Source organism: Polyodon spathula, chromosome 16 (assembly GCF_017654505.1).
Source record: "Polyodon spathula isolate WHYD16114869_AA chromosome 16, ASM1765450v1, whole genome shotgun sequence".
Classification (NCBI taxonomy): Eukaryota; Metazoa; Chordata; class Actinopteri; order Acipenseriformes; family Polyodontidae; genus Polyodon; species Polyodon spathula.
The window spans coordinates 5396633-5412915 of record NC_054549.1 but is presented as its reverse complement, the minus strand read 5'-3'; the positions used below and the strand labels follow the sequence as shown (position 1 = coordinate 5412915).

The window sequence follows — 16283 nt, the reverse complement described above, 5'->3', positions numbered from 1 at the left end:
ACCACTCCTGGTTCTTCTCTCCACTTCTAGTGATTTCAAACCTGCAGCTTGAAGCACTAGCCGCTTAAAAATAGACCAGATCCTTTTATAGGCTCCTTACATTAAAAGAAAGGGTTTCTTGTCGTCTTTAGGTCCCTAGAGCAATATACTTGGATGTTCTTATTTGAGTTTGTAAATAATATGATAGGCTTGTTGCCGTGGTGGCTAGGAGATCCATCTGTTCAGACGCTTGTTGTCAGAGTTGGTAATTGTGTTGAGTTTATGGCAATACATTTAAAAAAAAAATCAAAACCACATCTTATGCTTTTTATACCTTTTGAAAAAGATAAAACAAGTACTAAAAAAACGATGTACAATATCTCTGTATTTAAAATATCTTGTCAGGAGTTGTAGCAACTCTTATCGGGAGCTACCCAAGCTACAAACATTTTTGTTTTGTAAAAAAAACAAATATCAAACGGTACTTTGCTCTTTTTGTTTTTCTGACTCGTGCACCTGTTTTTTGACTCTCTGCTCAGAATAAATGTGTGCGGTACTGGCCCGATGTGGACTCCCGGAAGGAATACGGCCTCCTCTGTGTGAGGAACATGGAGGAGAGGCCTGCCCAGGATTATGTGCTGCGAGAGCTGGAGATTACACGGCTAGACAGGGTGAGCTCTGATAAGGCGGACCACAGGCTTGCTTTTCATTGTGTTCACTCCATTTTTGTTATACACCAAAATTACCACAAAAACAAAAACTGATAATTAGTGTTTTTACCTCCTAGCTCTTATTTGTCTCCCAAGATTTCCAACCCTTTTCCAAATAGTCAGGAGCTGATGCTCACAACTGTGCATCTGGAATGAGGAAATCAGACACGAGCACGCAGTTAGCTTTTCAGATCGCGCTGTGTATTTAGCAGAAAGACACAGAGAGAGATTATTAATCTCAAATACGGAGAAACAAAAGACATCAAAATAGACGGAAACAAATAAAACATTTAAAGTTCACCTAAATCGGTTTAAAATACAGGCTGCAGACCAAATGTGTCTTATCTCAAATCATTGCTCATCTGTTTTTTTTCTATTACTCACAATCTTATAGAAATCAGCACCTGGTACAAGAAGGGCAAGCCCAGTTTGAACAAAGCCTTGTAGTGTTGAATCAGTTCAGTGTAAATATGCATTTGCTGCCAGCTGGATTGATTGTCTTTGTCCCAGATAGGTTTCTCCGAATATCTCCGCTATATACTTAGCCCTGTGAATCTGGTTTGCAGGAAGAACCTCCCCGGTATATTTGGCACTACCAGTACCTGAGCTGGCCGGACCACGGTGTCCCAAACGAGCCTGGAGGAGTTCTGAGTTTCCTGGACCAGGTGAACCAAGCACAGAAAAGCATTCCAGACACTGGGCCTATTGTAGTGCACTGCAGGTAAGAAGCAAGGAGCACCTCTACTGAAGCCTTTAATAGCAGGGAAACAATATTATATAGAGTGTTTGCAGGCTGTCGCCAAAATGAGATGCCTATTGCATAGCAGAGTAACCCGTCTCAGGTTTCAATGCAAACTCCACAGTTTATAGGTAACCAGCTGAGGTCTGTCTTATTATGGATTAGTGGAGTCTTATTTCAATTCCTGCTTTCATCCTTTACAGAGAAAACAGCAATCATTTTATTTACTGATTACACTGTAACAAATTTTTTTTTTTTTTTTTTGTTCCTGGATAGTAAGTGTTATTTCCTAATTGCTTATGCCTCAAAAGTATAGAACATTTCTATTATTCCCCACAAACTTAAAATACAGTATAATTGTAAATCTCGAAAAACTACTCACTTCTAAATCTTTTGTAGTCATCTTTGTATTACTTTAGTATAAATACATGTTAATTTGGATTCATATGTTGTTTTTTTTCTGACTTTATGTGAATGAAAATGTGAATGTGATTAATTGGTTAATGCAATCCAGAGTGGTATCCTCTGCAGTAAAATGCTCCAGTAAACACACTTTAGAAGTCACATCCCCATTGGAGCCTATTAGTAGCAACTGCACTTTTTTTTTGCCGAATGTAGATCTCACACTCAATGTAAGGTGAAAGTGTTCTTTGTCTTACTCTTTGTATGACAAAGCACAGGAAATGCACTCTCAACTTGGTAAGAGGCAGCCATCGAACACATACAGCTGTGGCTTATACCAGGGTGGAGTAGATTGATCAAATCCGCCCCTTTTAGTTTGTTTCTTCTGGAGTCGCTCCCTTTGTTTCTAAAATTATTTTTGGTCTGTATCGTATTTGAACTATTGTTTGTTTTCAAAAGAGAATATTTTTTCCACCCACTTCTAAATCTGCCTTCAGAAGAAGCGCAACAGATTGTGTTTCTCTAGGATGCTAGACTCAAGGGACCGCTAGCAGGATGAACTGCATGTGAAATGCATTTCCTTTGCCACTCTCATTGGGTTCTGTATTCTATGGTTGTCTTTGGGAGCCTTGCTCTTGTCTTCCCCAGAAAACCATGCTGCTAGCTGCTGGATGCCCACATCCAATTGCCCTTCCTTTTAAAACAGCAAATGGGCTAAAGGTCTAACTTTGGCTTATACTGCGACATGGGACGCCTGTGTAAAATAAGGGGCATCAGCCTAGTGGCATCCCACCATATCAATAATAAAGTTAGAACAAATAAAACCTGTCTGGACTGCAGTGCCTACTCAAGGTTTCCACCACCCACTCACAAAGAGAAAGCACTTCAGGATGTGAATGAGACAGTGCTGTAGAATTTCCTTTCTGAAAATTTAAATGGTCCAGAATCAGTTAAGCTGATGCTGCAAGCAATTGATCATATTTTGCCATTGCGGCTAGAGCACTGCACCTCATCTTTTTTTTTCTCTCCCCCCTTTCTTTTTTCCAGTGCAGGAATAGGAAGGACAGGAACCATAATTGTAATAGACATTCTTATAGACATTATTGGCAGACAAGGTAAGGCACATGATTCATGCGATTTTATCAATAATAATGATACCACTTCAAAATAATCCTGCACATTCATAATGGATTCCAGCCGAATATCAATATCTAATGCACTTCCTCGGAGATCTGAGGAGTTGTGGACTTAATTACCTGTATTTGTCCCACTTTCCTTTATAACAGGTGATGTTGATACACAGTAAAACAAGTGATAGGTAGTTAAATAAAGGAGTTCCACTTATCTTCTAGTTTGAAGGCTGTTTTAATTGTAGTTGTTAGGTCTTTAGATTGACCATGTTTGTATTTCTCATTTGATCAGGTGCAGGTTCTTATTTGGATACGGTCTTTACTGTATTTCTGTTAGGAATAGGGTTTCTCAAATGCAGTAGCTTTTAGCCTTGTGTTTCCGTATTCATTCCTCCAATGGGATTTATTGATTTAAATATTTTACAACAAGTAATAAGCTTAATTTATTTCACATGACCAGTTTTTACAAACTGCCTTAAAATATCAAGCCCATTAATTTCTAATATACAATATTTCTGATGTGCATGTTGACATGACAGCTGTAACTAAGCGTACTGTTTGGGTAATGAATGCAGATTTGCATTTCTAACAAGGCTAAGGTTTTGCGTGTCGACCGTGGGCCGTTCTTATCTGCAATTAAACTCCATGGCGACGCTCGTTTTTCTTCCAGGGCTAGACTGCGATATAGACGTCCCGAAGACGATCCAGATGGTGCGAAGGCAGCGCTCCGGGATGGTGCAGACAGAGGCGCAGTATAAATTTATATACATGGCAGTGCAGCAGTATATAGACACTGTCCAGAAAAGACTAGAGGAAGAGCAGGTGAGTGCCTCCTCATGACACACACGAGAATTTAATTTGAGAAGAGCGTGTGAGTGTAAAGCCAGCCCATAGCGTTACGTCCATGTGCATTAGAGCTGCTACTATATAATATATATATTATATTATATAATATAAATAAATGGGAAATTGCTTTATAGTTACATAAGCTAAAATACACTGCTATTCGAATGTTAATTTGCTTGTTCCAGTTCAATGGATTAGAATATGCATAAGGTTGTTAACACTCAATGTTATCAATGTCTTTAGCGTTTGTATCTCTACTGGAGCCCGTCCTCTTAATCCCGTCTTTCCCAACTTTTACAGAGAAATAAAACTAAAGAGAGGGAGTATTCTAACATCAGGTATCCACCTACAGAGAACACAAAGCTTTGGCCCCACACTCCCACTTCTAGAACTTCTTCCATGTAAGTTCTGCTGGCTAGACATGCGGGTCCTCATGCTGCGACCCAGGAGAACAGCACGCTTTGAAAACTCTCTTTAATGCTTTTAAAAGCATTTCTTTTAGTTTTTCTATGGCAGCCCATTGTCAAAGGCAATGCTGCCACCTAGTGGAAGGAACACACATACGCATGATGTAATACTTATTAAATTCATAGTCTCTCGACTGGAAGTCCAGATTTACACTGTGGGCGCTCACCCCTTTTTTGCCTCTTGTTTTTTAGGGTTAACGAGGATACAGCGGGAGTGTACGAGAATTTAAATATTAAAAATCCGAAATGTCCAGGGATCAGCAATACAAGAAGATAAGGGCATGGAGATGAGAATCTCTGTGAGTACTGCAGCTCGATAATTCTGACCTCATCTTAAAATATTTGGGGGGGTAAGAAATGGTTTCAGCATTATTGCTTCAAAATGTGCTGTGTTGATCCTGCACACTAGCTTCTTGAAGGAAAATCTTTCCGGCTATTTCTTTACATATATGTATTCCTCTTTTTTCTAGGCATTTGGAAGTTTCTAAAGCGCTAGCAATGCCATTTTTGTCTCAGCTGTACTGGCAGATTCCTGTGTCACAAGCACTGCGAAACGGGATTCCTACGGGGGGGCCACCAAGCCTTGCAGGAACTGACTCTTAAGATGGGACAGCAATGAATCTCAGTGACAGACACGATACCTCTCTCCCTTCAGCTTGTGTTCTGCAGCCAGTGCCTCTTCTAAAAGCGCAACCCCAAGGCACTGTGTCCCGGCGAGCAGAAGAGACAGACACGCAGAAGCTTGAAGACAAAGAAGCACATTTGTTTCGTCACCCAGAAGTCTATGAAGCTCCATGTTTTATTTTTAATATGTATGTTTAAGATGTAGCAGCTGCACTTCCTTGGATTTTTCTGCATACATCTACTGTAACCAAAGACCTGCGAACTTGATAAAAGCGCAAAAAAAACTCTGAGCATTGACAGATGCAGAAATTGCACTCTTTAAAAGAAAAAAAAAAAAGTTTTATTTTACCCCATGATGTGGGCACCAATGAAGTCCGAGTTGGTTGTTGCTGCCAGCACTGATGTCTTTGTAGGTATTGTCTTGTATTATTATTATTATTACTGGTGTGTACCTCATTTTAAATCATTACCTGAAGCTCTGGAACTAATCAAATATATGGTTAGTGGTAAAAAAAAAAAAATGAACATCCGGTGGCAGTACCTGTTAACTAATGCAGAGAGGTTTGCTTAAGCTTCTCTTTTCCTTTTATAAATTAGTCTAGTTAGAGGATCAAAATACAGACTCTTTAAATCAATATAAGAAGGGGACAGAGAAATCCATCTCCGAGTGTTTGTGTGCAAGTGTATTATTGTCTTTTAAAAGCAAAAATGTCAGGATTGGTAATATTATAATATTTAAATGGTGGCGATTTAGATCCATTACTGTTTAGATCAATACAATGCACCCACAGACCCTCGTATACAGGGAGAGTCATAAACGACTCTGTAAAAGACATTCGTGTTACATTTGAATTGTGATCCACTATTGGCACATAGTAATTCTTTGATTTCAGTCGGCACACTGTGATCTCATTTCGTCCTGTGGTTTGGTGGTCGCTATGATTTTCAGGTGGCTCCACAAGTCGTCTGGAGACCTAGTCGCACAGAGAAGGTGTGATGGCTCAACACCAGCACTAAAGTCCAAGGGTGGCAAGTCTGGTGAACCACAGAGCCTCTGACTTTTCCAATGGTCTGAGGTGATGGTGTCTAACCAGGTTCTGTGTCCAACGGTGTGTTTATGAAATCACCCAATAACTTTTCACTGTATAATTTACACAATACTTATGAAAGAGAAATAAAACCGGCAACGTCACGGGCCTAATACCAAAACCATAGGTATTTTGAAGGACCTCTTAAATGAATATAGAGTTATTTATCTTATCCTTTTTTTTCTCTTTTACAAAACCTGGTGCAAATGTTACTCTATTGTATAATATCTGATTGCAATCTTAAGCTATTATCCCCCTGCAAAAAAATGTGCAAGATGCAAGCAAAACCCTTTCCAATCACTGAATTATAACTGAAGACACTTGAAGCACATGTAACGTTGTATTAACTCTAGACTGCGCGTCTTACTGAAGAAAAAAAAGCAGCCCGATATGTTTATTATATTGGGTAAATGTTTCTATCGGAACGCGATACAAGAACCAGATTGCAAACAATGTGAACCGGCTACCTTATTAAATGAACCAAACCAGCTCTATATTCTTAGGATTCCTGTCTTTAAAACTATTGTTGCTATATACATTGGTTTTGTTTTGTTTTTTTTTTGTTTGTTTTTTTAAACAAAAGTGTGAGTGTTTGTTTGACGTTAGGCCAGTACATAGTATTAACATTGACATGAACAATCCATTAAATCTACAAAAACAGCCAAGCCTCTAACTTAGTATTCCCAAACATAGGTTTAAAAATAAATCCCAACATGACAGTGTGGTTACCAAAACTTTCAAAGCGATGTGTCTCTTTTGTTATGTAAATTATTCACTGCACTTAGGAACCTTTCTGTGAAAATAACGCAACACGTTACTTGAACGCATGTCCGCTGCTGCAGCTCACGTCAATGAAACGTTCCATTCCTAAAGGCATCCCTGCCTATTGCGCATTTTGTTTCGCTGTAAAATTCTTTGATTAATTGCACCAGAACAGAAGGCCTGTATGATGTAGGAACATGTTTAGTTGGTAATGGTTGATTGCACACTCCTGTCTAATACCTGTCTCCATTATGAGCCACCAGCTGTTTCCATTTATCGAAACATTTGACGTGCTCAGAAATGTTTACGGTTGCAAAGTTATGATCAAACACAGTTGTTACGATGGTAATAACCAGATTTTGAATGGTTGTACCAATTGAAGCCCTAGGTTGCTTTGGGGTATTGTACTTTGGTATTAAAGGCACATTGAATTCATGCTTCTTGCTACTGTAAAGTTAAATGATTAAGAATACAAGTCTGATTACTGAATACAGTTACATCTGAACACACTTTGCAACAACCTGCTGAAGTGAGGTACCAACAGCATTTCAGAGTGTTGAAAACGTACGAAACCTATGGCTAGGAAAAAAAAAAAAAAAGCTTGGTTGGTTTTTACTTCAGGCAAACAAAACCGTAAGTACTTGCAATGCACAGTCACGCCCAGCAACTGAAAAGGGAGTTAAGGGGAATAAAGCGTGTGTCCCTACTGTTAAAAAAGGCGAGGTAAACTCAGGGCAATCAATGTAGTGTGAACAGAAGCCAGAGTTATGAAAAGAACACTGTACACTGATAACAAACACTATTCACCTTCGCCTCTCACAATCCAACAGGGTACTGATACTCGTAGCAAGCACCCCCCCCCCCCCCCCCCCCCCGGTCAGTAGGTAGATTAGTGTATTGCATGTAACCAGTAGGGGGAGCCATTGTATTCCACCACACCTAGTTATTGGCAATACAGGCAATACTTTATTAATACACAACAAGAGACGGCGCAAGCAAGTACTGTAATACTGCAGACACAATAAGAACTCCCATGCCAATCATTCCACAGTTAAAAAAAACCTAAACCTCAACACAAAATCAGTATAACTGACAGCCTCAGCTTGAGAGAGGCCAGGGACTGGATGGGGGTGCAGTCAAACTGGGAAAAATGCTATTAATGTTCTGGAAATTTCCAGAACAGGACAGGGGGAAGCTAACTTGTTTTGTAAAAATGAAGAAACCATTAATCAATTCTTTACAGTAAATAGATGACTTTATAATTAAACAAAAAGATACAGACAGCTAGAGATATGGACTAATGTGCCCTGATGTATATTATGTAACTATATACTGAAATATGTATATATAATGTATTTACAGTATATGTACACAACAATAATAATTTGTGCTGTAATTAAGCAGAACCTGTTACAGTACTGTGTGCCAATTGGCTGGCATATTGTACTAAAACATTTGAATAAAAGAGAATTAACAAACTGTCTTGGCATGAAACGTATTTTACCCTAAAATTTTTTAAAAAGATACAAGTCAAGCAGCTGGTTCTTGCTTAAGCTCCAAAGAAATAATTACAAGGTCAAACAGAGAATCAAGTGTTAACCTTACACCACTGCACGCCATACCGAGTCTGAATTCAGATTACTGCTGCATCACATATGGTGGCATCTTAAAAACTGATTCGGTTTTTTTTAGTTTTTTTTTTTTTTTTGCCAAGCTGTTTTTTGTAGCGGAATTCACTTAAACAGAAAATAAAGTCTCTCATTGTGATGCTAAACTCTTCTGTCTGTTCTGTGCAGCAGTCTCGTTGAATGAACACAATGCCCAATGTTCCTGGGTGCGAGGCTGAATGTCAGCTGCTCCTTTGAAAACAAGACAGTCTGTTAGATTATTACCTCTATTCCCAATTGCAAGTTCCAAATTTCAGTTGACTGTGTGCTTTGAATTTGAATTGCTTAAGGTTTTCATCAGATCTCCTGTGCTTAAGTTTTGTCAGTGTCGCTTCTCAAAACGCTTTAGAACAACTATATTTGTTTTTTAGTATGACTGAGCATTGTTTACATATTTCAACGAGAACAAAAAAAGCACTTCAAAACTACACTAACAAATAAAAGCAACATGCAACAATTTCAAAGATTTTACTGAGTTACAGTTCATATGAGGAAATCAGTCAATTGAAATAAATTCATTAGGCCCTAATCTATGGATTTCACATGACTGGGAATACAGATATGCATCTGTTGGTCACAGATATCTTAAAAAAAAAAAAAAAGGGGAGTAGGGTCTTGGATCAGAAAAAATCAGTCAGTATCTGGTGTGACTACCATTTGCCTCATGCAGCACGACACATCTCCTTCGCATAGAGTTGATGAGGCTGTTGATTGTGGCCTGTGGAATGTTGTCCCACTCCTCTTCAATGGCTGTGCGAAGTTGCTGGATATTGTTGATCAGGCTGTTGATTGTGGCCTGTGGAATGTTGTCCCACTCCTCTTCAATGGCTGTGTGAAGTTGCTGGATATTGTTGATCAGGCTGTTGATTGTGGCCTGTGGAATGTTGTCCCACTCCTCTTCAATGGCTGTGTGAAGTTGCTGGATATTGTTGATCAGGCTGTTGATTGTGGCCTGTGGAATGTTGTCCCACTCCTCTTCAATGGCTGTGTGAAGTTGCTGGATATTGTTGATCAGGCTGTTGATTTGTGGCCTGTGGAATGTTGTCCCACTCCTCTTCAATGGCTGTGTGAAGTTGCTGGATATTGTTGATCAGGCTGTTGATTGTGGCCTGTGGAATGTTGTCCCACTCCTCTTCAATGGCTGTGTGAAGTTGCTGGATATTGTTGATCAGGCTGTTGATTGTGGCCTGTGGAATGTTGTCCCACTCCTCTTCAATGGCTGTGTGAAGTTGCTGGATATTGTTGATCAGGTTGTTGCTGGCCTGTGGAATGTTGTCCCACTCCTCTTCAATGGCTGTGTGAAGTTGCTGGATATTGTTGATCAGGCTGTTGATTGTGGCCTGTGGAATGTTGTCCCACTCCTCTTCAATGGCTGTGTGAAGTTGCTGGATATTGTTGATCAGGCTGTTGATTGTGGCCTGTGGAATGTTGTCCCACTCCTCTTCAATGGCTGTGTGAAGTTGCTGGATATTGTTGATCAGGCTGTTGATTGTGGCCTGTGGAATGTTGTCCCACTCCTCTTCAATGGCTGTGTGAAGTTGCTGGATATTGTTGATCAGGCTGTTGATTGTGGCCTGTGGAATGTGTCCCACTCCTCTTCAATGGCAGTTGCTGGAAACAGGCTGTTGATTGTGGCCTGTGGAATGTTGTCCCACTCCTCTTCAATGGCTGTGCGAAGTTGCTGGATATTGGCAGGAACTGGAACACAATGCCGTACACGTCAATCCAGAGCATCCCAAACATGCTCAATGTCTGGGGAGTATACAGGCCATGGAAGAACTGGGACATTTTCAGCTTCCAGGAATTGTGTACAGATCCTTGCGACATGGGGCCGTGCATTATCATGCTGAAACATGAGGTGATGGCGGTGGATGAATGGCACGACAATGGGCCTCAGGATCTCATCACGGTATCTCAGTGCATTCAAATGCCATAGTTTATGCCTGCCCATACTATAACCCCACCACCACCATGGGGCACTCTGTTCACAACGTTGACATCGGCAAACCGCTCGCCCACACCACGCCATACACGCTGTCTGCCATCTGGCTGGTACAGTTAAAACAGGGATTTCATGGCCACTTTTGCAGCATACCAGTGGCCATCAAAAGGTGAGCATTTGCCCACTGAAGTCGGTTACGACGCCAAACTGCAGCCAGGTCAAGACCCTGGTGAGGACGACAAGCACACAGATGAGCTTCCCTGAGATGGTTTCTAACAGTTCGTGCAGAAATTTGTCGGTTGTGCAAACCCACAATTTCATCAGCTGTCAGAGTGGCTGGTCTCAGACGATCCTGCAGGTGAAGAAACCGGATGTGGAGGTCCTGGGCTGGCGTAGTTACACGTGGTCTGTGGTTGTGAGGCCGGTTGGACGTACTGCCAGATTCCTGCAGTCAGCATGCCAATTGCATCCTCCCTCAAAACTTGAGACATCTGTGGCATTGTGTTGTGTGACAAAACCGCACATTTTAGAGTCGCCTTTTATTGCCTCAGCACAAGGTGCACCTGTGTAATGACCATGCTGTTTAATCAGCTTCTTGATATGCCACACCTGTCAGGTGGATGGATTATCTTGGCAAAGGAGAAATGCTCACTAACAGGGATGTAAACAAATTTGTGCACAAAATTTGAGAGAAATAAGCTTTTTGTGTGTATGGAAAATTTCTAGAATCTTATTTCAGCTCATGAAACATAAGACCAGTACTTTACATGTTGCGTTTACATTTTTGTTCAGTGTATATCAAGCAGTTAAAGTGCATTTTAGATTAGTGCAAAATAAGTGCAAAATAGATTATCCACGTTATTCCTAATCCAATTATCATACACCTTCTCATAAGCCTTTGCTGCAACACCATTGCACTGTACCACCGCCTAACAGCTAACTACCCATGGCCTTATATACTGCACCGCTCATCATGTGAATCCCACATGGTTCAGCTTGCACCTGCTTTATTTCTGAATGGTTCCTTATAAAGTGGCCACACATCTCTGTATGTTGGGATTTTCCATCCAAGCGATTCATTTCTGGGTCTGCTCAAAGGTCAGCGCTGTCACTGTGGAAATGCAAGTGAATTATCAGGTGCCGGCTCCACTACAGTCTCCTTCTTGTGTTCAGATGCGGAGCTGGAACTTGGAAAGCGATCCAGGCTGTGCGGCCGACTTTTTCAGAAACTTCTAGAGCAGGCAGCTGTGTTCCACTGTGCCGTGGCAGGGGATCATACACACATTAATCCCCAGTCCAGTAACTGTTTAATAGCATTGGCAGAGCAGCCTCTGTCGAATGATCCATCTACAAATTAACCTTAAACTGAACTTGCTATCTTAATGAACAGTGTTTTTAACTAGATCGAGCGCAGCCTGGGGGTCTGTCTAAAATCTGAGCTGATCCACGATGTACAACAGAAACATAGGGCTCTTTGTGTACCAGGGTTATGAAAACAAAATAAAACATCTAGCCACGCATATCTGTATGTAACAATATCTAAAACGTCAAGGAGGGACCAATTAAAACATTTTTAGTGGTACAAAATAAATTAAATAAAAACACCCCTTCTACAGTTCACAATGTATGAATATGAACTGTGTCCTACACCCCAGTATTGAATGAGTACATTAAGGATCCATTTATAAAACACACAGTAGCTACACATGTGGTTTTGATGATTATTAACAATTTTAATGAGTATGACAAAAACAGCTTCCCTTACTGACTATCCCAGGAAGAGATTAGAAAACTACCCAGTACAACATTTTATGAAGCACATCAAAGAAGAAAGAAACCTTTTCAGAAAGACTATTTGCAGAGTAGATCTATCCTTTATATATTTTTATAGAAAGTCAGAAGGACATTGTTTGGGAAGACTTGCTGGTGGTCTTACTTGTGCCCTGCTTTGTTTAAATAACAGTTACAATTACCCCACACAATGACAATTTAACTGGACTGTTTCCATGTTTAATGTATAATCCTACACTCCTCATTGTAGTTCCTCCACAATTTCAATGATCCTATAACATTGGCTCAGCTACCCTTGGCCTCTAATTCCATATAGCTGGGGGGGGCTCTCCTTAGCAATTTTTTTTAGATAGTGGGCTGGGCTCCCGCTCACTTTAACCAATGCACGCAAAAGAGCTGTGTAACATGTAAAAATACACATCACTATAGCATGTGTGTCTTTCAAAACTGCCCATCTAAAACCCACAGTGTGTAATAAATGAACGCGCACATGAGGTACGATGTATGGAATTATCATTAAATACTGTCCCCTACCAAATTCCTTATTCATAAGAACAGCCTTACACAGCAGCAACCACATGATTCATGAAGTGCCCTATATTGCAAAGCGTTACCCTTGAGTCGAAAGATGATTCAACAAAAACTAGCCCTTACTGGCTTAAAGTAAACAGCTGTGCATGCAATGTGTGTACATGTCAGTGTGTAAATAGCATTAGTGCGAGTCATCCTCCCCAAAGGAATTCAAACCGGGAACTTGGAGAAAGCTCATTGTTTAAATAACCCGACTTCCTTGTTCATAGTAGCTAGCTCACTGTAAGTAAGCAAGGGATCCTTCTGTAGTATGTTTTGTTTGACAAAAAAAAAAAAAAAAAGTAAGTTTCAGTTTATCTAATTTATATATATGAGAGAGAGAGATGGAAGTCTGACTAATTCAGCTTATTCAAAAATATAACTCAGATAACTACGAGGCCATAAGGAAATGTACTAACGGCTGTAACGTAAAATTACAAAACAACGCAAAGTCATTGTTCAGCCACTCCAGGAACAGATAGAGTTTACAGTATACAGTTTCCAGAAACAAATGCAATTGAACCACCAAGTCAAGAATTATTATTAACCTCCGTTCCTGTATTTAACTTTCCTATCCAGCAGCAAGATAATCAGAGTGACAGTGTCACGAGTGAATCGGCTAGCAAAAAATAAATAAATAAAAAATACGACATGACGAGGGCCTCTTGCCTCTCAACAACCTAAATGCTGCCGAGTCAATCCGTAAAGACCCATTGTTAAACTGGGTCTACACCCGAGCAACTGAGAGAACAAGTCGCACAGCTAAATAAGCATCAAATCACTCATCTATCATCTTTCTAATGAAACGCATAACCGTGCTCTACTGAGAAACAAGTGCCATCAGCCTGCCACGACGTCTTTAAGAAACCTGTTGCTATGGCAGTGTTGGGGTCTGGTAGTGCTTCAAAGGGGTTTTCTTTATGAAATACCATTATATATCCAGTGTTGTATTTTAAACGCTTCAGTTCTAGTGTTGCTATTGAGTCATTACAGGACAGGAAATGTCTACAACGCCAACCCCATTTATCAACAAGTAACACTTCAAATGCATTGCACATCCGAGATTACACCGACAAACACAGTAACGTACTTGAAAGCTGTGGCATTCACCTCCAGTGTTCAATTAGATAGACCGGTCAGAAGCTCAGAATAGCAGTTTGTCAGGGTGCCAACTTCGTGAACGCCTGTTTGAAAGATTTATTTGGAAACGTCAATTTGCTGAAGGCTTCAGGTTTTTCCAGCCAGCCTAGTGGTTATACAGCACAGCTACATGTGTGCAGAAGCACTTTGATTTCCCAGGATAGCTAAGTGATCTGTAGGCTTTCAATGAACCAGACAGTCACAAGCTTCACCTGAACCCTTCAAATCTAAAGGTTTATGTCAGAAAATGCTTACTGGTTACACAGAATCAAAGTAAGAAACACAATTTCCTGAAAACAAACGAAGGTGAAAAACTCGACTATCTTGGTCAATAGGTAAATAGTAAGGCACTAAATGAGGGTCAGGGTTCGAGGATTCACAACTACATGGTCATTGCAATTAACACCTTAATAGTAAATCAGAAGGCAGAAAAAAAAAAAAAACATTATAATGTAAGGGGACAGTTAAAAAAATGTAATATGAATCTTACCTACTCTCCAGCATTGGCACCATTTGTCTCAAAGAAGGATTCCATCGTCAAGATAACATCAAAAACAAAAAGAAATGCAGCATTGCTACAGGGACTCAACACACCTTGACCTTTGGGGGGAAACCTATCAGAGAAGAAGAATCTCTGAGCAGCCAGTGCAGTTTGAAATCCACCCAGCCTTTAACTGTACACATTTACAAAGCAATGCTGTTTTTAAACTAAAGATCAACATTACTGTCCTTGCAATTCAATCACTATTCTCAACTGCATCTGTAGCTGTGATTACTGCTTGGTTATTTAGAATGAAGAGAGTAGATATATTAATGTGGGTGGTTCACGTTACTCTTTAGTGTAATTGTAATTACTGCAGCGTAATTGAACCCGGCCCTGAATTGCATCATTAATCTATATTGTGATTATCCTGGGATTGTGTGCTTGGCGCTGTAATAAACCTGTGCAATGCAGCCCTCTGACTGGCATTCTCATGCTCCAGTTGGCTGTATGATAAACAAAGCTGCTTTTTGTGACTGGTTCATTCCTGATGCCACATCAGTCACTTAAATCAGGAAACAAAGAGCAGTCAGACGCTTTTTTTTTTTTTTTTTTAATCCTCCCCACCACACCCAAAAACATTCCATCACAAAACAAAGAAGATTTTACACCGTAGACCTGTACCTAGAACATACAACCCGTAGCCAGCTGTTTGGATAAAGGTGTCTGCCAAATAAATAATAATAAAATGATAAGAACAACACTGGCTACATCGCGCAAACAGTTAAAGAAGTGATCATCAAGGATAGTAGCCCTAGCGGGATTGTTACTGGTCCCCTTATTGCTGCTTTTGATGATTGCATTTTGATTCTTTGCCTATTTATTTCAGAATATGGACATTTATTCAAACACAACACTGTAGATCAGATTGCAGCCAATAAAAAAATGTTTATACCAGAGTACAGGAAATCAGGGTAAAAGGCAAATAATTCCAGGATGAGGGTTCAAGATAAAGGTAATTATGAGCCAAGATGTATCTTATTAAAAATACAGTTCAGTGTGCTTATTGGGGAACACTGTCAAGCAAAAACTTGGGAATTATTGCTGTTTTAAACCAAAAAGTGAGCCTCTTGGCATTACCTGTTCCACACTGTCAGGTTTTCCCATCATGCCCTGTGCGTTCATCCACAAGCAGGTGAGAACTAGATTCTCTTTATCTAATGTTCCATCACATTGTTGTCAGGCTCCTTCAGCTAAGCTTACAATCAGTCTGCCTGCATGGCATGCCTTTAACCTACAAGCTTGTGGGTCTCCCCTCTGCACTAACTACGTAATCATTTACTATTCCGAAAGCAGTTTTTATGAAAGCACTATAAAATAAACATCTGTAGGTATTTAGGTATCGTTCATACTAGTGCTGGATCATGTTCCTTCAAAATCGCTCAAATCCACGTTATGCCACTACAGTACTGTGTACAGAACTAAGTATACTGGAATTTGTATTTCATTAATATACTTAAAACATAACTTTCTTTGATATCCATTAGAGATGCAAATAAGACTCCTGTTGCACCCGTCCCAGGTTTTATGAGCTTGATTAGCTACTGTGTAGGTAACAAGTTCGGGTGTGTCTTAAAGTCATTGTAAAACCAGGAATGGGTTAAAAAAAAAAAAAAAAAAAAAAAAAAAAAAAAAATAGGTGCCATGCAATGGGAGTCTTATTTACATTGCTGCAGCTCTAAACACATAGCATGAAACTGAAAAGCAGAATAACTCATTCCCATTTAAATGAGCAATCCCGTCCTAAAAAACAGTGGCACTCGACAGGCCAGTTTGTATAATAGTGATAAGCTTTCACTGGCTTATTTTGCAACAACAGTGACCTTTCCAAGCAGTCAATCCGAGTCCCAGCTCCCCATTGTAAGTAATGGTTTTATCATCAGCC

The 16283-nt window shown here is 40.1% G+C and overlaps 1 protein-coding gene across 3 annotated transcripts in view; it reads left to right on the top strand.

The window, feature by feature from the left end:
* The window catches only part of LOC121329018 (tyrosine-protein phosphatase non-receptor type 11-like), a 52031-nt gene extending 45476 nt beyond the window's left edge, over nucleotides 1–6555 (top strand). For all 3 annotated transcript variants that reach the window (XM_041274208.1, XM_041274207.1, XM_041274209.1), the window contains exons 10-16: nucleotides 519–650; nucleotides 1256–1410; nucleotides 2878–2945; nucleotides 3631–3782; nucleotides 4107–4207; nucleotides 4466–4572; nucleotides 4744–6555. In XM_041274208.1, coding sequence (XP_041130142.1) covers nucleotides 519–650; nucleotides 1256–1410; nucleotides 2878–2945; nucleotides 3631–3782; nucleotides 4107–4207; nucleotides 4466–4550 — 693 coding nt within the window. In that variant the 3' untranslated portion in view covers nucleotides 4551–4572; nucleotides 4744–6555. The remainder of the gene's footprint in view (nucleotides 1–518; nucleotides 651–1255; nucleotides 1411–2877; nucleotides 2946–3630; nucleotides 3783–4106; nucleotides 4208–4465; nucleotides 4573–4743) is intronic.
* Nucleotides 6556–16283: the final 9728 nt, after the last annotated feature.